Source organism: Procambarus clarkii, chromosome 2 (genome assembly GCF_040958095.1).
Source record: "Procambarus clarkii isolate CNS0578487 chromosome 2, FALCON_Pclarkii_2.0, whole genome shotgun sequence".
Lineage (NCBI taxonomy): Eukaryota > Metazoa > Arthropoda > Malacostraca > Decapoda > Cambaridae > Procambarus > Procambarus clarkii.
The window spans coordinates 16,121,116-16,139,947 of record NC_091151.1 but is presented as its reverse complement, the minus strand read 5'-3'; the positions used below and the strand labels follow the sequence as shown (position 1 = coordinate 16,139,947).

At 48.1% G+C, this 18,832-nt stretch overlaps 1 protein-coding gene across 1 annotated transcript in view; it reads right to left on the bottom strand.

Moving 5' to 3' along the window:
* LOC123753351 (uncharacterized) overlaps nucleotides 1-18,276 on the bottom strand; it is a gene marked incomplete in the record, with an annotated part of 352,004 nt that extends 333,728 nt beyond the window's left edge. The window contains 1 exon segment of the mRNA XM_069326285.1: nucleotides 17,569-18,276. Coding sequence (XP_069182386.1) covers nucleotides 17,569-17,912 — 344 coding nt within the window.
* Between the last annotated feature and the right edge of the window lie 556 nt (nucleotides 18,277-18,832).

Genomic DNA, 18,832 nt, shown 5'->3' with positions numbered 1-18,832 from the left:
ACTTTCTTCTGTTCATTTTCATGTCCCTTTCTTGGCGAGCATTCTGCTGGTGTGGGAAGCTGTTCCGTGGGTGAGAAGATCTGTGAGGTAGTTTGCAGGGTCTCAGAGGATTTTGGGGTGGCGGGTGGGGGTTTAAGTGAAGGGGGGACAGGTAGGGTGTGGGTTAAGGAGATAGGGGGGACATGGAGGATACGGGGTGAGGGGGGGAGGAGGGATAGGGAGGGTATGGGATGAAGGGTGAGGGGGACAGGGGGTGAAAGGTGGGAGGGCGGACATGATGGGAATGGGGAAGGGGGGTGTCAGGGTCAGAATGGGGTTTTGAGTGGGGGCAGGTAGGGTGAGGGGAAGGGAGGGTTTCTATGCAGAGGGGGGTGGTGGTGTTGCCCTCCCCTCTGGTGTTGCTGGGATGCTGGTTTTGGGTTCCCCTCTTATCTCTGGGACTGTTGTGTTGGGGGCTGTGATTTCCTGGTTTGCTCCTCTCTCCCTGCGCTTCCTCCTTGCCTCTGCTGCCCTGGATCTCTCCTCCTTCGTCCTGTCCCTCTGCAGGAATACTTTTTTGTATCCCTCCACATGCTGCAGACGACTCTTCCTTTCGAGAATATCCTCCTTCGTGGTTTCGCTTGTAAACACCACCTTTACAAGTCGGTTTCTGTCCTTGTTGTACCAGCCCAACCTGAAAACCTTCTCAATGTTTTATACAGCCCCTTCCATCTGTGACCCCTTCAGTAGCCCATGTACTGCCTCTCTATCCTTGCCATTCCATTCTTGCCTGTTGGATCCTTCCTGTTCTTTGATGCCTACAACTACCACTGATCGTTTTCTCTCCAGCAGTTGAGTGGTGCACCTTGCTGCTTCCTGTGACGTAGCTGCTTGCATCGCTACCTCCCTCACTGTGTCCATTGCTTCTGAGCTCTTTTTCAGTCGTTCCGCAAATGTTTCAGGTACAGAGGCATTTCCTTCCAATATAACATTTCCACCTTCCCTTTGGATGATAATCTGATGCTCGGTCTCTTTATTTTTCTCTGTGAGAGATTTGATCTCCTCCCTTGCTGATGTCAGCTCACTTTGCAGATTGTTAATTGTAATCCTCATTTCATGCATCTCCCTCCTGAATTCCTCCAGAACTTGGGTTAACATTTCCTTAGTTTGGTCACTCTGGCTGCTTCCTGTGTCCCTGTTGCGGCCTCCTGCCATTTTGCCCCTTGTCAAGAGAGAGAGCAAGAGAGAGAGAGAGCAAGAGAGAAAGCAAGAGAGAGAGAGCAAGAGAGAGAGAGAGAGAGAGAGAGAGAGAGAGAGAGAGAGAGAGAGAGAGAGAGAGAGAGAGAGAGAGAGAGAGAGAGAGAGAGAGAGAGAGAGAGAGAGAGATAGAGAACAGAGAGAACGTGTGTGTGTGTGCGTGTGTGCACGTGGGATGGGGGTTAAGAAGAGGTGAGGTGTTGCAGCTTACGGCAGGTAAGAGAGGGGGGTAAGAGAAGGGGTAAGAGAGGGGGGCAAGAGAAGGGGTAAGAGAGGGGGGTGGATTATGAGAGGTTTTATCCCCTTTCCACGAAAGGTGCTAGTCCCTTCTAGCCTGTGTGTGCATGTGTGTGTGCGTGCATACGTACGTGGGCGTGCGTATGTGTGTGTGTGTGTGTGTGGCCGAGCCGAGTTGTGGGTGTGTGTGTGTGTGTGTGTGTGGCCGAGCCGAGTTGTGGGTGTGGGTGTGTGTGTGTGTGTGTGTGTGTGTGTGTGTGTGTGTGTGTGTGTGTGTGTGAGTGTGTGTATGTGTGGCCAGGCTGAGTAGTGAGGGTGTGTGTGTGTGTGTGTGTGTGTGTGTGTGTGTGTGTGTGTGTGTGTGTGTGTGTGTGTGTGTGTGTGTGTGTGTGTGTGTGGCCAGGCTGAGTAGTGAGGGTGTGTGTGTGTGTATGTGTGTGGCAAGGCTGAGTAGTGAGGGTGTGTGTGTGTGTGTACTCACCTAGTTGTACTCACCTAGTTGTGCTTGCAGGGGTTGAGCTCTGGCTCTTTGGTCCCGCCTCTCAACCGTCAATCAACTGGTGTACAGGTTCCTGAGCCTATTGGGCCCTATCATATCTACACTTGAAACTGTGTATGGAGTCAGCCTCCACCACATCACTTCCTAATGCATTCCATTTGTCAACCACTCTGACACTAAAAAAGTTCTTTCTAATATCTCTGTGGCTCATTTGGGCACTCAGTTTCCACCTGTGTCCTCTAGTGCGTGTGCCCCGTGTGTTAAATAGCCTGTCTTTATCAACCCTGTCGATTCCCTTGAGAATCTTGAATGTGGTGATCATGTCCTCCCTAACTCTTCTGTCTTCCAACGAAGTGAGGTTTAATTCCCGTAGTCTCTCCTTTTATTTATTTATTTATTTATTTATTTATATATATACAAGAAGGTACATTGGGTTTGTGCGAATACATTGGATAGTACAGTATTTACATTCTTGTAAAGCCACTAGTACGCGCAGCGTTTCGGGCAGGTTTTCGGGCAGGCTCCTCGTAGCTCATACCTCTCAGCTCGGATACTAGTCTGGTGGCAAACCTTTGAACCTTTTCCAGTTTAGTCTTATGCTTGACTAGATATGGACTCCATGCTGGAGCCGCATACTCCACGATTGGTCTGACATATATGGTATATAATGTTCTGAAAGATTCCTTACACAAGTTTCTAAAGGCCGTTCTTATGTTAGCCAACCTGGCATATGCTGCTGATGTTATCCTCTTGATATGAGCTTCAGGGGACAGGGCTGGCGTGATATCAACCCCCAGGTCTTCCTCTCTCTCTGACTCTTGAAGTATTTCATCTCCCAAATGGTACCTTGTATCTGGCCTTCTGCTTCCTACCCCTATCTTCATTACATTGCATTTGCTTGGGTTAAACTCTAACAGCCATTTGTTCGACCATTCCTGCAGCTTGTCCAGGTCTTCTTGAAGCCTCAAGCTGTCCTCCTCTGTCTTAATCCTTCTCATAATTTTGGCGTCGTCAGCAAACATTGAGAGGAATGAGTCTATACCCCTCTGGGAGATCATTTACGTATATCAGAAACAGGATAGGTCCAAGTACAGAGCCCTGTGGGACTCCACTGGTGACTTCACGCCATTCTGAGGTCTCACCCCTCACCGTAACTCTTTGCTTCCTATTGCTTAGGTACTCCCTTATCCACTGGAGTGCCCTACCAGTTACTCCTGCCTGTTTCTCCAGCTTATGCATCAACCTTTTATGGGATATTGTGTCAAAGGCTTTCCGACAGTCAAAAAAAATGCAGTCCGCCCATCCTTCTCTTTCTTGCTTAATCTTTGTCACCTGATCGTAGAATTCTATCAAGCCTGTAAGGCAAGATTTACCCTCCCTGAACCCATGTTGATGGGTTGTCACGAAGTCTCTTCTCTCCAGATGTGTTACCAGGTTTTTTCTCACGATCTTCTCCATCACCTTGCATGGTATACAAGTTAAGGACACTGGCCTGTAGTTCAGTGCCTCTTGTCTGTCACCCTTTTTGTATATTGGTACTACATTAGCCGTCTTCCATATTTCTGGTAGGTCCCCCGTTTCCATTGACCAACTATACACTATGGAGAGTGGCAAGCAAAGTGCTCCTGCACACTCTTTCAATACCCATGGTGAGATTCCATCCGGCCCAACAGCTTTTCTCACATCCAGCTCCAATAGGTGCTTCTTGACCTCATCTCTTATAATTTCAATCCAAGGTCACCTGGTTTGCTGCCACCTCTTCTAGCGCCGTGACATCTCCCTGTTCTATTGTAAAGACCTCCTGGAACCTTTTGTTGAGTTCTTCACACAGCTCTTTATCATTCTCTGTGTACCTGTCCTCACCCACCCTAAGTTTCATCACCTGTTCCTTCACTGTTGTCTTCCTCCTGATGTGACTGTGGAGTAGCTTTGGTTCGGTCTTGGCTTTATTAGCTATATCATTTTCATACCTTTTCTCAGCTGCTCTTCTCACACTAACATACTCGTTCCTGGTTCTCTGGTATCTCTCTCTACTTTCTGGTGTTCTGTTATTACGGAAGTTCCTCCATGCCCTTTTGTTCAGCTCCTTTGCTTTCATACATTCCCTATTAAACCACGGATTCTTGCTTTGCTTCTCTGTTTTTTTCCTCTGTGTGTGTGTGTGTGTGTGTGTGTGTGTGTGTGTGTGTGTGTGTGTGTGTGTGTGTGTGTGTGTGTGTGTGTGTGTGTGTGTGTGTGTGGCCGGGCTGAGTAGTAAGGGCGTGTGTGTGGCCAGGCCGAGTAGTGAGGGTGCGTGTGTGTGTATGTATGTGTGTAATTACCTAAGTGTACTTACCTAAGTGTAGTTACAGAATGAGAGCTACGCTCGTGGTATCTCGTCTTCCCAGCACTCTTTGTCATATAACGCTTTGAAACTACTGACGGTCTTGGCCTCCACCACCTTCTCCCCTAACTTGTTGTGTGTGTGTGTGTGTGTGTGTGTGTGTGTGTGTGTGTGTGTGTGTGTGTGTGTGTGTGGCCGGGCTGAGTAGTGAGGGTGTGTGTGTGGCCAGGCTGAGTAGTAAGGGTGTGTGTGTGTGTGTGTGTGTGTGTGTGTGTGTGTGTGTGTGTGTGTGTGTGTGTGTGTGTGTGTGTGTGTGTGTGTGTGTGTGTGTGTACTCGCCTAGCACTCACCTAGTTGTGTTTGCGGGGGTTGAGCTCTGGCTCTTTGGTCCCGCCTCTCAACCGTCAATCAACAGGTGTACAGATTCCTGAGCCTACTGGGCTCTATCATATCTACACTTGAAACTGTGCATGGAGTCAGCCTCCACCACATCACTTCCTAATGCATTCTATATGTCAACCACTCTGATACTAAAAAAGTTCTTTCTAATATCTCTGTGGCTCATTTTGGCCCTCAGTTTCCACCTGTGTCCCTTTGTGCGTGTGCCCCTTGTGTTAAATAGCCTGTTTTTATCTACCCTATCAATTCCTTTTAGAATCTTGAATGTGGTGATCATGTCCCCCCTAACTCTTCTGTCTTCCAGCGAAGTGAGGTTTAATTCCCGTAGTCTCTCCTCGTAGCTTATACCTCTCAGCTCGGGTACTAGTCTGGTGGCAAACCTTTGAACCTTTTCCAGTTTAGTCTTATCCTTGACTAGATATGGACTCCATGCTGGGCCTGCATACTCCAGGATTGGCCTGACATATGTGGTATACAAAGTTCTGAATGATTCCTTACACAAGTTTCTAAAGGCCGTTCGTATGCTGGCCAGCCTGGGATATGCCGCTGATGTTATCCTCTTGATATGTGCTGCAGGAGACAGGTCTGGCGTGATATCAACCCCCAGGTCTTTTTCTTTCTCTGACTCCTGAAGAATTTCCTCTCCCAGATGATACCTTGTATTTGGCCTCCTGTTCCCTACACCTATCTTCATTACATTACATTTGGTTGGGTTAAACTCTAACAACCATTTGTTCGACCATTCCTTTAGCTTGTCTAGGTCTTCTTGAAGCCTCAAACAGTCCTCTTCTGTCTTAATCCTTCTCATAATTTTGGCATCGTCCGCAAACATTGGGAGAAATGAATCGATACCCTCCGGGAGATCATTTACATATATCAGATACAAGATAAGACCGAGTACAGAGCCCTGTGGGACTCCACTGGTAACTTCACGCCAATCGGAGGTCTCACCCCTCACCGTAACTCTCTGCTTCCTATTGCTTAGGTACTCCCTTATTCACTGGAGCACCTTACCAGCTACACCTGCCTGTCTCTCCAGCTTATGTACCAGCCTCTTATGTGGTACTGTGTCAAAGGCTTTCCGACAATCCAAGAAAATGCAGTCCGCCCAGCCCTCTCTTTCTTGCTTAATCTTTGTCACCTGGTCGTAGAATTCCATTAACAGAGTCAGGCAAGATTTACCCTCCCTGAACCCATGTTGACGATTTGTCACGAAGTCCCTTTGTTACGAACCCGGATCCAGCGTCCGAGCACGGAGCAGTGACGACCGCGCCATCTGTGGGTCAGCTCCCGAAACCCCCACCAAATGGACGATGACACCTGGTGAGGACAAGGTGTACTGGCCACAAGGGCCAGTTTCCAGTCCGGTTCAGCTCACAACACAGCCGCTGCTGACCTCTGGTGAGGTGGTGCTCAGACTACAACGCCATCTATGGAGTGGATATGTCGGGCGTTTGTGCCTGAGCCCGTAAGTGAGGTGTTTTAGTGTGTCCCAGTTATTGATGATGTGTCTGCTTACAGAGTCGACCTGGGACTGCTGTGATGGAAGTTGAGTCAGTCTACCCAAGGCAGCCGTCTCCATACCTTGTGCTTAGCTGCAGCAGCTGTGAGTCGGCCCCTGGATGAACACTGTGGTGTTACCCTGCCAGTGAAGTGGCAGTTGAAAGGATCGTTGTTCCCGGGACCGACTGCTGGAGACGATTATCCACTGGGGTATTGAGGACAGGAGAGTGATTTGTGGTATCACACGAGGCTCCTGACTAGGGCGCTACCCTAGTATCGCTCGTGGAGTGGCCTGACCAGCGTTGCTGATCCGGAACCTGCCAGCAGACCTGCTGGACTTGTGGTTGACGGCCTCCACGGCGGTGCCCCCAGTGGACCTGTGTTTTGGCTGGCCTGTGTTTGGGGTAGACTCAGCTTGGTCGAAAGATTCGTCAAGAGACCACGAAAGCACCGAGGACTTGGCACCAAGAGTTTGGATCCTAAGTCTTCAGGAGAAGACAATTGAATAAATAATTCCCTTGTGCAGTGTTAATACCCCTCCCCCTGTGTAATCTTATATTATTTATTGGTGATGGGAACAATTATAATCTTAAGTTCTTAACTATATTTCCCTTCCCCTTTTATTTTATTTGCGTCACGGATCTCATCCCTTGAAAGCCACTACTGGCTTGGGGCCGGATACAACTTCCTCTAATAACATCAGAGTACGAACTCCGTTGCGACCCGAAAGGGCCGTAACATAATTGGCATCCCCAGCGGGATCCGACCCCTTGTTAAGTATGTTTGACAGGGGTGGTGAAGTGGCGTAATCCCTGTATATAATTCCCCCTGTGTGACGATTAGGACATTATACGTCCTGTGCGGTGCTCAAGAGTGACCAAGTGCGATATTGTGCAGTGCGGTGCTCGCTGTGATTAAGCGATTCAGTGCAATATTGTGTAGTGCGGTGCTCGTCGTGATTCAGTGCAATATTGTAGAGCTAAGTGTTCGCTTGGATTCAGTGCAATATTGTGTAGTGCGGTGCCCGAAGTAATTACGTGCAATATTGGCAAGTGAGGTGCCAGGTGCGATAAAGTGCAATATTGGCGTAGGACAGTGCTCGGTGCGTTAAGTGCTAACGTGAAAGCGGTGTGTTAAGTGCTAGTTGAGTGTTCCATCTGTGACAATGGCAGAAAAAGCTACCATCGATGATCTGGACGATGTTCAGGCTTTTCTGAACAGAGAGGACTGTCTTGCCAGTTTAAAATATCTGAGCAAACCAGAGCTTGTACTAGTGAGCGCCTACCTGGAGATCAAGATCCGTGCCAGTGATTCCCGTGTAGAGATCTTGTCCAAGGTTCACCGGCACTTGAAGGCAGAGGAGAAACAGGAAGGCGAGGCTCCTAGTACAAAGGAAGGTGAGGAAATAGCTTCCACGGAAAAGGAAGATAAGGGCAGTGACATTGACAGTGATGCAGGTGAGCTTAATATTAGCTTTCTTACAGTCAAAATGCGTGCCCTAGAGATAAATCGCGAGATAGAATGGAAGAAATTAGAAATGGAAAGAGAGAGTCAAGATAAAGAAATGGCGATGAGGCGTTTAGAATTAGAAGAAAGGAAAGAAGAGCGAGAGAGAGAGAGAGAAAGAGAAGAGCGAGAGAGAGAAGAGAAACGGGAAAGAGAAGAACGAGAAAGACAAAGAGAAGAGCGAGAGAGAGAAGAAAAAGAAAGACAGAGACAACATGAACTAGAAGTATTGCGGTTAGGCGGTGGTCGGAGACAAACAACGGACACCAGTAGTTTCGATCCGGTAAGGAACATCAAAATGGTCCCCAAATTCAATGAGAGGGAAGTTTCGAAGTTCTTTGCAGCCTTCGAGAAAGTCGCTGCCTCTTTGGAGTGGCCAAGGGAGAACTGGGCCATCATGATACAGTCAGTCTTGACTGGGAAGGCCCAAATCGCCTACCAAGGGATACTCCACGTTATCCCTTGACGACTCCGGCGATTATGACAAGGTGAAGAAGGTTGTGCTCATGGCGTACCAATTGGTACCTGAGGCATACAGGCAGAAGTTCCGAAACTTGAAGAAGACCTCAGAGCACACTTTCACCGAATTCGCCACCATCAAGGAGCGACTTTTTCAGGAATGGTGTGCCTCTCGGAAGGTGGAGACCAAAGAAGACCTCGAGCAGCTTGTACTGCTAGAGGACTTCAAGGATTGTTTGTCTGGAGACCTGAAGACGTACTTAGAGGAACAGCAGGTAGAGACCTTGAGTGCGGCAGCCACCATGGCTGAGGAATACATCCTGACGCATAGGCCTTCTGCTAAGTACGTCCCAAGGCATTACCAACGCCGGTTTGACAAACCTCAGGACGAAGAAGAGACTCCCGTCCCACGAAGCGCTAAGAAGACGCCCCCAAGTAGCCCTCGAAGGAAAAGTCCTAGCAGTCCGAAACACCGGAGTCCGAGGAGGAATGTGGTGTGCTGGACCTGTGGACAGAAAGGGCATGTAGCTGCTATGTGCCGAGGCAGAAGAGGTGGCAGCGCACGTAGGGAGGTGATGATGATGAGCTGTGTGATACCACCAGCAGGAAGCCAGTCGACGACGACGCAGGAAGGATCAAGTTTGTTCGCCCCTCACACTTCAAGCGGGTATGTAACGAGTGATCATACTGGTAGATCTGTAGTAGTGCTCAGAGATAGTGAAGCAGCCCAGTCCCTGATCGTGAGAAGCTCGTTACCCGAGGGAGTAAGTGTGGACGGGAGACAACAGGTTGTCCTCGTTGGGTTTCCAAGGACGCAGTACATCGCCCCCTTAGTGCCAGTACATCTCGACTCGCCTTATTTCAGCGGCACGTGCGTTGGCAGTAGTCGATACCCTCCTTGTAGCTGGGATTGACGTGGTACTAGCCAACGACTTGGTATCGGATTGGAGCACCAATCATCCCAAGATTGCAGACGAGTCGGCCAGAACAGCAAGGTCTGAGGTAACGACAGGCAGTGGTAATGTCCAGGTAAAGACAGACCCGGAATATACTATGTTTAATTTGTCCTCTCGCCTACAGATTGAGAACGTTCTAGCAGAGTCTCCTGATTCTTCTCTCGACAAGAAACATGAGGTTACGATGGCAGAAGTACCTGAGCTAGAAGAGAGGCCTTGTGTACAGGCACCCACGGATACCAACGAGTCTGGAGTGAAGGCGGATGTGTACTTGCGGTATGGCAAGGTACAGCGTTCATTGAACCGGCCAGAGATTCCCCAGACGTCAGAGGTATGTGAGGTGTGTTCGAAAGGTCTAGTGCCCTCTTTGGTCCAAACCAGGCTAATGGATGTAGCCGGCTATGGACATTTCAAGCTCAGGAAGCTTATCCCTCAGGTGACCAAATGTTTCCTAGCAGTATTTTGTTTTATTCTCGTGTGTGGTCTCGGTAAGGATCAGTGGGCGACCCGAAGGATGATGGCTCCCTTGAACATCGGGAAGAGGTCCCAGGGATTGGAGACGTGCACAGTGAGTGGTGCAGTCGAAGAAGGGACCTGGAAGGTGATGGTTGATACAGGAGGTACGAGATATGATAATGTGAGTGACTGTTTCCGACAGGTTGACACCCCCCGCGTGACTGCTGAGCCTCAATGCAGCGTTATGTGGAACGTTGGTCGACCTGACGGTGGCAGAGCGAATGCCATCTGCGACGTACGAACAGCTCTGTTGGGACTAGGTGTGGACCTAGTAGAGGAATATGCTGTAAGTACTGTTTTACCCGCTGTCGCTGTCACTCTGAATTATCAGACCCCTGTATTCCAGGTTCCTGTCTCCCTGAAGGACTACCGGAACGGTACCAGAAATGCCGTTTGTAACCAGCCATCATCGGTGCCATGACACAGGGAAGTGTCGAGTCGCCCCAGATCATGTCTATACCAACCCTTACACGAGAGATGTGAAATTATGCTCCTGCTTGACATCGCAGTGGAGATGTGGACGATTACATCAGGCAGGGCATTGCCTTCTATCTTCAAGTTCCCTTTGTGCCAGAGTTGCCCAGTAGGACAGTTCTGTGGACAAGACAGCCTCATCACTCCAGCTTACAGTATAAGTGAGTCCATTTGGAGTTGTGTCCCCATAATAATTTGGTTTGTGTTTTTCTTTCTAGAAACCCAAACCAAATTCTTTTTGGTGGGGAGGTGTTACGAACCCGGATCCAGCGTCCGAGCACGGAGCAGTGACGACCGCGCCATCTGTGGGTCAGCTCCCGAAACCCCCACCAAATGGACGACGACACCTGGTGAGGACAAGGTGTACTGGCCACAAGGGCCAGTTTCCAGTCCGGTTCAGCTCACAACACAGCCGCTGCTGACCTCTGGTGAGGTGGTGCTCAGACTACAACGCCATCTATGGAGTGGATATGTCGGGCGTTTGTGCCTGAGCTCGTAAGTGAGGTGTTTTAGTGTGTCCCAGTTATTGATGACGTGTCTGCTTACAGAGTCGACCTGGGACTGCTGTGATGGAAGTTGAGTCAGTCTACCCAAGGCAGCCGTCTCCATACCTTGTGCTTAGCTGCAGCAGCTGTGAGTCGGCCCCCGGATGAACACTGTGGTGTTACCCTGCCAGTGAAGTGGCAGTTGAAAGGATCGTCGTTCCCGGGACCGACTGCTGGAGACGATTATCCACTGGGGTATTGAGGACAGGAGAGTGATTTGTGGTATCACACGAGGCTCCTGACTAGGGCGCTACCCTAGTATCGCTCGTGGAGTGGCCTGACCAGCGTTGCTGATCCGGAACCTGCCAGCAGACCTGCTGGACTTGTGGTTGACGGCCTCCACGGCGGTGCCCCCAGTGGACCTGTGTTTTGGCTGGCCTGTGTTTGGGGTAGACTCAGCTTGGTCGAAAGATTCGTCAAGAGACCACGAAAGCACCGAGGACTTGGCACCAAGAGTTTGGATCCAGAGTCTTCAGGAGAAGACAATTGAATAAATAATTCCCTTGTGCAGTGTTAATACCCCTCCCCCTGTGTAATCTTATATTATTTATTGGTGATGGGAACAATTATAATCTTAAGTTCTTAACTATATTTCCCTTCCCCTTTTATTTTATTTGCGTCACGGATCTCATCCCTTGAAAGCCACTACTGGCTTGGGGCCGGATACAACTTCCTCTAATAACATCAGAGTACGAACTCCGTTGCGACCCGAAAGGGCCGTAACACCCTTCTCTTCAGATGTGTTACCAGGTTTTTTCTCACGATCTTCTCCATCACCTTGCATGGTATACAAGTCATGGACACTGGCCTGTAGTTCAGTGCCTCTTGCCTGTCGCCGTTTTTGTACTTTGGGACCACATTCGCCATCTTCCATATTTCTGGTAGGTTTCCCGTCTCCAGTGACTTACTATACACTATGGAGAGTGGCAAGCAAAGTGCCTCTGCACACTCTTTCAGTACCCATGGTGAGATCCCATCTGGACCAACAGCCTTTCTAACATCCAGATCCAGCAGGTGTCTCTTGACCTCCTCTCTCGTAATTTCGAATTCTTCCAAGGCCGCCTGGTTTACCTCCCTTTCTCCTAGCATAGTGACCTCACCTTGTTCTATTGTGAAGACCTCCTGGAACCTCTTGTTGAGTTCTTCACGCACCTCTTTGTCATTCTCTGTATACTTGTCCTCGCCTGTTCTAAGTTTCAATACCTGTTCTTTCACTGTTGTTTTCCTTCTGATGTGACTGTGGAGTAGCTTTGGTTCGGTCTTGGCTTTGTTTGCTATATCATTTTCAAAACTTTTCTGTGCTTCTCTTCTCACCCTGACGTACTCATTCCTGGTTCTCTGGTATCTCTCTCTCTCTGCTATCTGGTGTTCTGTTATTCCAGAAGTTCCTCCACGCCCTTTTGTTCAGTTTCTTCGCTTCCATACATGCCCTATTATACCATGGATTCTTCTGTTGCTTCTCGGATTTTTCCCTTTGGGCCGGGATGAACCTGTTTACTGCCTCCTGACACTTTTGGGTAACATAGTCCATCATACCCTGTACAGACTTATCTCTGAGGTCTGTGTCCCAAGGTATTTACCTCAAGAAACTTCTCATCTGTTCATAATTCCCCTTTCGGTATGCCAGGCTTTTGATTCCTACTTCTTTTTGGGGGGAGATAATTCCTAGCTCTACCAGGTACTCAAAGTTGAATACACTGTGGTCACTAATTCCCAAGGGCGGTTCCATCTTAACTTCCCTTATATCCCACTCATTTAGGGTAAATATCAAATCAAGCATTGCTGGTTCATCTTCTCCTCTCATTCTTGTTGGCTCCTTGATGTGCTGGCTTAGAAAGTTTCTTGTTGCCACGTCCAGCAGCTTAGCTCTCCATGTTTCTGGTCCTCCATGCGGGTCTCTGTTCTCCCAATCTATCTTCCCATGGTTGAAGTCTCCCATAATTAGTAGTCCAGATCCATTCCTGCTAGCAAAAGAAGCTGTTCTTTATATTATGTTAATGGTGGCCATGTTGTTCCTATCATATTCCTGTCTGGGTCTTCTGTAATTTGGTGGTGGATTATATATGACTACGACTATAATTTTTTTCCCTCCATTTGTTATGGTACCTGTTATGTAGTCACTGAAACCTTCACAGCCCTGAATAACCATCTCCTCAAAATCCCAGCCTTTTCTTACCAGCAGAGCTACACTACCACCACCTCTTCCTTCCCTCTCTTTCCTCATAACAAAATAGTCCTGTGGGAACACTGCGTTTGTTATCGTTTTCGTTAGCCTTGTTTCTGTGAGGGCTATTATGTCTGGGTTTTCCTCTAGTACCCGTTCTCCAAGCTCAATTGCTTTATTTGTAATTCCATCTATGTTAGTGTACATTGCTTTGAGGTGCACTTTCTTCTGTCCCTTCTCAAATCGCCTCCTTGGTGAGTGTTCTGCTGGTGGGGGAAGCTGTTCCATGGGTGTGAGGACCTGTGAGGTGGATAACAGGGTTTCAGAGGATACTGGGATGAGGGGCGGGGGATCCAGTGAAGGGGGAGGGACAGGGAGGGTATGGGGTGAAAGGGAAGGGAGGACAGGAAGGGGGGGAGGGAGGATTCGGCGGCAGGAGGGAAGGGGTAGAAGGGTGGGGATTGGGTGTGGGGGGAGGGAGATTTGGCTGAACATTTGAGTGGGGGCAGGGAGGGTTTGGGGTAGGGGGGGTTTCTATGCAGTGGAGGGTGGTGGGGTTGTCCTCCCCTCTGGTGTTACTGGGTAGCTGGTTGTGGGTTCCCCCCCTCGCCTCTGGGGGTGTTGCGTTGGGAGCTGTGACTTCCTGGTTTTCCCCTCTCGCCCTGCGCCTCTTCCTTGCTTCTGCCGCCACGGCTCTCTCCTCCCTCGTCATGTCTCTCTGGAGGAATACATTTTTTAATTTTACCATGTTTTTCAGGGAGCTCTTCCTTGATAGAATCTTCTCCTTTATGTTCTCGTTTGCAAACACTCTCTTTATCACTCGGTCTCAGTCTTTGTTGTACCAACTTAGCCTGAAAACCTTCTCAATGCTATGCTCAGCCCCTTCCATGTCTAGTGCCTTCAGTACTTCCTTCACTGCTGCTTTGTCCTTGTCATTCCACTCTGTCATATTAGAGCCTTCCTGCTCTCTAATACCCACAGCAACCACTGATCTGTTCCTTTCCAGCAGTTGGCTAGTGAAGCGTGCCGCCTCCTGTGAGGTGGCTGCTTTCATGGCCACCTCCATTACTGCAATCATTACTTCAGAGTTATTTTTTCTTTTTAGCATTTCTGCAAATGTGGCTTTTATTGTGGCATTCTCATCCAAAAAACTATTACCACCTTCTCCCTGGATGATTTTCTGAGTCTCAGCCTCGATACCATTCTCTTTGAGGGCTCTAATCTCCTCCTTTGCTGCTGTCAGCTCTCTTTTCAGGTTGCTTATTTTGTTCATTTCCTGCATCATTTCTTGCATCTCACTCTTGATATCCTCCAGAAACTGGGCAAACATTTCCTTCATTTCGTCACCTTGACTTTTCCCTGTTCCCTGGTACCTCTGGCTGTCATGCTTGACCCTGTTCCTATAGTTGTGCCGTGATAGGATTTGTCAGGAGGGCCAAGCGGGATGGGGGAGGGAGGCAGAGAGAGAGAGAGAGAGAGAGAGAGAGAGAGAGAGAGAGAGAGAGAGAGAGAGAGAGAGAGAGAGAGAGAGAGAGAGAGAGAGAGAGGGAGAGATAAAGGGAGAGATAAATGGGTGGGTGGGGTGGTCCGACCCTTCCACTGAATTGAGAAGAAAGTAGAGAGGGAAGGGGAGGGGGAGATGGAGAGAGAGGAGGGAGGGAGAGAGAGAGGGAGCAGAGAGGGAGAGAGAGAGATATGGAGAGGGACAGAGTGGGTGAGGGAGAGACGGGGTGAGGGAGAGAGGGGAGGAGGTGTGTGTGTGCGCGTGTGGGCAGAGAGGGGGGAGGAAGGAAAGAACGGGAGGGAGGGAGGGAGAGAGAGAGAGAGGGAGAGAGAGAGAGAGAGAGAGAGAGAGAGAGAGAGAGAGAGAGAGAGAGAGAGGAGAGAGAGAGAGAGAGAGAGAGAGAGGGAGAGTAAGGGAGGAGAGAGAGAGAAAGGGGAGGAGGTGTGTGTGTGTGTGTGTGTGTACTCACCTAATTGTACTCACCAAATTGTGCATGCGGGGGTTGAGCTCTGGCTCTTTGGTCCCGCCTCTTAACTGTCAATCAACAGGTGTACAGATTCCTGAGCCTACTGGGCTCTATCATATCTACATTTGAAACTGTGTATGGTGTCAGCCTCCACCACATCACTTCCTAATGCATTCCATTTACCAACTACTCTGACACTGAAAAAGTTCTTTCTAATGTCTCTGTAGCTCATTTGGTACTCAGCTTCCACCTGTGCCCCCTTGTTCGCGTCCCTCCAGTGTTGAATAGTTCATCCTTGTTTACCGCAAGCTTCACACACACATCCTTGTGTGTGTGTGTGTGTGTGTGTGTGTGTGTGTGTGTGTGTGTGTGTGTGTGTGTGTGTGTGTGTGTGTGTGTGTGTGTGTGTGTGTGTAAGCGTGTGAGCAGAGAGGGGGGGGAAGGAAAGAGCGGGAGGGAGGGAGGGAGGGAGAGAGAGAGAGAGAGAGAGAGAGAGAGAGAGAGAGAGAGAGAGAGAGAGAGAGAGAGAGAGAGAGAGAGAGAGAGAGGAGAGAGAGAGAGAGAGAGAGAGAGGGGGGGGGGAGGGTAGGGAGAGCGAGGGAGGAGAGAGTGGGAGAGAGAGAGAGAGAGTGGGGAGGGGGAGAGTGTGTTTATGGGAGATGCGGGGGACTGGGGGGGGGAGGAGATGGCGACTAGGTCAGATCTGGTCAGATGGGGGGGGGGTAAGAGGGGTGGGGTAGGGTATAGTAAGGTGTGTAGTAAGTTACTTACCCTATAGTAAGGTAGGGTATAGAACATCTTTGTGATGTTCAGTGTAACAATAATGGAAGGGTCTTCTTGAAATACCTTACTGATCATAATATTACTGTGTATGATACTGATAAACAGACCCATTTATTGGGAGGTAGGCTGGATTATGTGATTGGGTACAGCCTAGTAGATAGCAACGTCCACGTTAAGCTCATCCCAGAACTAGTAAGTGATCATTTTGCAATATATTGTGAATACAATGTAGCGGATATTAGGTCTAATCGTCATCCTATCTTGAGATCTTGAGGTTATCTTGAGATGATTTCGGGGCTTTTTAGGTGTCCCCGCGGCCGGGTCCTCGACCAGGCCTCCACCCCCAGGAAGCAGCCCGTGACAGCTGACTAACACCCAGGTACCTATTTTACTGCTAGGTAACAGGGGCATAAGGTGAAAGAAACTCTGCCCATTGTTTCTCGCCGGCGCCTGGGATCGAACCCAGGACCACAGGATCACAAGTCCAGCGTGCTGTCCGCTCGGCCGACCGTCCTAGGGTTCAAATTAACATTCCAGGCAATCTTAAACAACACTTTAAGGCTCATGTACACAAGGGGTACACTGGGTATACACCTGTATCAGAGCACCACTTTTATAATGATCTTGTCAGTATCATTACCAGTTATTATGATACCTGGGTTAAATCAAAGAAAAAAACAACACTCGTTCTTCCTCATGGACAGCGGATCCTATTATTATTGCAGAGCTAAAGTGCTTCAGCTGCTGACTGTTACAAACAAGACAAAACAGCTAACAATATACTAGCATTCCTCAATGCCATTGAACAACTGGGCAAGCACGACACAGACTGAACTATTGGGTATTTATCTTGCCACTAAGTACCTTAAGCGCAATGGTGGTGGAGTGATATTCTGTGACTCTAAAAGTGCTCTGCAGTCCTTAAATAACCCATCACAATGTATGTCGGAAGTAGCTTGTAATATTAAATGGAATGTAATTTTTGCCAATGATAATAACTCTTGTATAAAATTTGTGTGGATCCCATCCCATGTTGGAGTTGGAAAACATGACTTTGTAGATCGATTTGCCAATGAGGCTTGCAGGAAAGAATACATTGATTATGACTTTGGACTATCTAATGCAATTATTAGAAACATACAAATTAAAGAAATTAATTCAGACTTAGAAGAACTAAGAAATGCCCAGAGATATGAAAGCTGCAGTATTAAAAGCTATGACAAGTTTTGTAATAATAGGTATTTGTATGGTCAGCACAGTAACCGGACCAGGCAATGTAATATAGTCATTGCGGGAATTCGCCTTGGCTATAGGCACATCTGGTAGGTTAGTGAGGCTGAGCCACTACCAGAATACTCAGATTGTAAACTCTGTGATAAACCTTTAATGCACTCACTAGAACACTATATTGTTGAATGTGAAACTGTAAAGGACTTTAGACCTCCTGGCCTATTGTACCACCAATTGTTTAACTATTTCATTGACTCAGGTGTTCTGGACGACATCCTAACAATTTATCCAAAATTTGCTTGTCCATTTTAAAGAATGAAGAACAATTTTATTTATATTACTTCTAAGCTGCATCTCTTATGAACCTATCCTTGCCCTCGTGTGGCAGTGCACAATAGAAGATTGTTTTCACATATTCATACATTAAAACATTGATTGTAACCTATGATACATATGCGCTTCAGCCTACAGTTTAGACCTATTGTCTTGTGTATGACCCTGTGTCGTGCGTGACAGTGAATACCAGCATTATCCTCACCTTAATAAGAATTAATTGAAATCCTCAGATTAGGCAAAATTGTAATTAATTTTGTCAATAAAGGTGTTAATAATAAGCCAGTTCTTGAAAATTTACCTTCGACTTGGGGTTGGCTAGAGATGAAGAGGTTATAAGATACATTAACAGCAAGAACCCGGTTACTGGACCAAAGAGGAGGTAACAACCAGTCTCCCAGGTGCCACACCTTCCACGTACCAGCGCCCACTTACCAGTCGCCATCATGAGAGTAGTCCTCCCTGACGGTGCCCCACTGGCGCTCACTCAGGTAGGGGCCCCACCGCTTCCAGTTGGCAGCGAAGGCTTCGTCCTGCCTCAGACGCTCTCCTTCGGCGTCGGTGGGTTCCTCACTCCTCAGTGTCCCGGCGCTGGGGACCTGCCCCTCGCTGCCTGGGACCTGTCCCACACTGCCTGGGACCTGTCCCACACTGCCTGGGACCTGCCCCACACTGCCTGGGACCTGCTCCACACTGCCTGGGACCTGCCCCACACTGCCTGGGACCTGCTCCACACTGCCTGGGACCTGCTCCACACTGCCTGGGACCTGCTCATCCATCACTTTCCTCAGGCTCTACAACAGTCTGTGTGACCACGTAATAAAACAAGAACGTTAGTGACTGAGTTTCAACATAAGTAGCGGGTAAGAAGACAGGTCGAGCATTTTTTTGCTTTTTGGTAAAATCAAAGCGGTGTCACCCCGGATTTAACCAGCTCCCAAAAGTCATCGCTCTGTCACATGGTTTCGGGCGAATTTTTTTCCGAGTCCCTATATCATCACTTTGTCTTGGCCGTTTTTGTTAAAATCGTATCATGTCCATTTTCAGAAAATCTGTTCATAGAAGTTTGTTAAAGAATTCTTTTTTAGAAAATATATTCTCTATACCTGTTCAAGAGTACAGTTCAGAGAGTTCCATGCTCAGAGAATATATTTATTAAGTAATTCCCAGTTTCTTATATATCTATTCCTCCCCCGCTTCCTACCCCCAACCCCCTACCCAGCATCCCCTAAAGTCACATATTTTAAGACAGAACATTCTCAGTGTTAGTCCTCCCTGCAGTCTTAAAAAGCTCAAATAAAAGCTTTTATTATAAATAAATAAAATAAAATAAAATAAACTCTATGGTCTAAAGCAGATATTTTTAAAAGATAATTCCCAATATCAGACATTAGTTCTTGGACCCGGTTCTATACGTTAATAAGTGTAGTTACGCTAATAGTAGCCCAATTTTCGCCCAATTTAAAGCAATCATATTTCAGACATAGTAAAAAATTAAAATAGAGTTACCGAGTTCCAGCTCCTGTCCTCTGCCTTAGTTGTCTATTATAACTTTGACAGTATTTCTCCAATTTCCCTTAAATTTATAACCACTTTATTTCGGGCGTAATAAATGCGATCAAAGCGCCTGACAGCTGGGTGGACAGCGCTTTGGATTCGTAGTCCTGAGGTTCCGGGTTCGATCCCTTTTGGAGGCGGA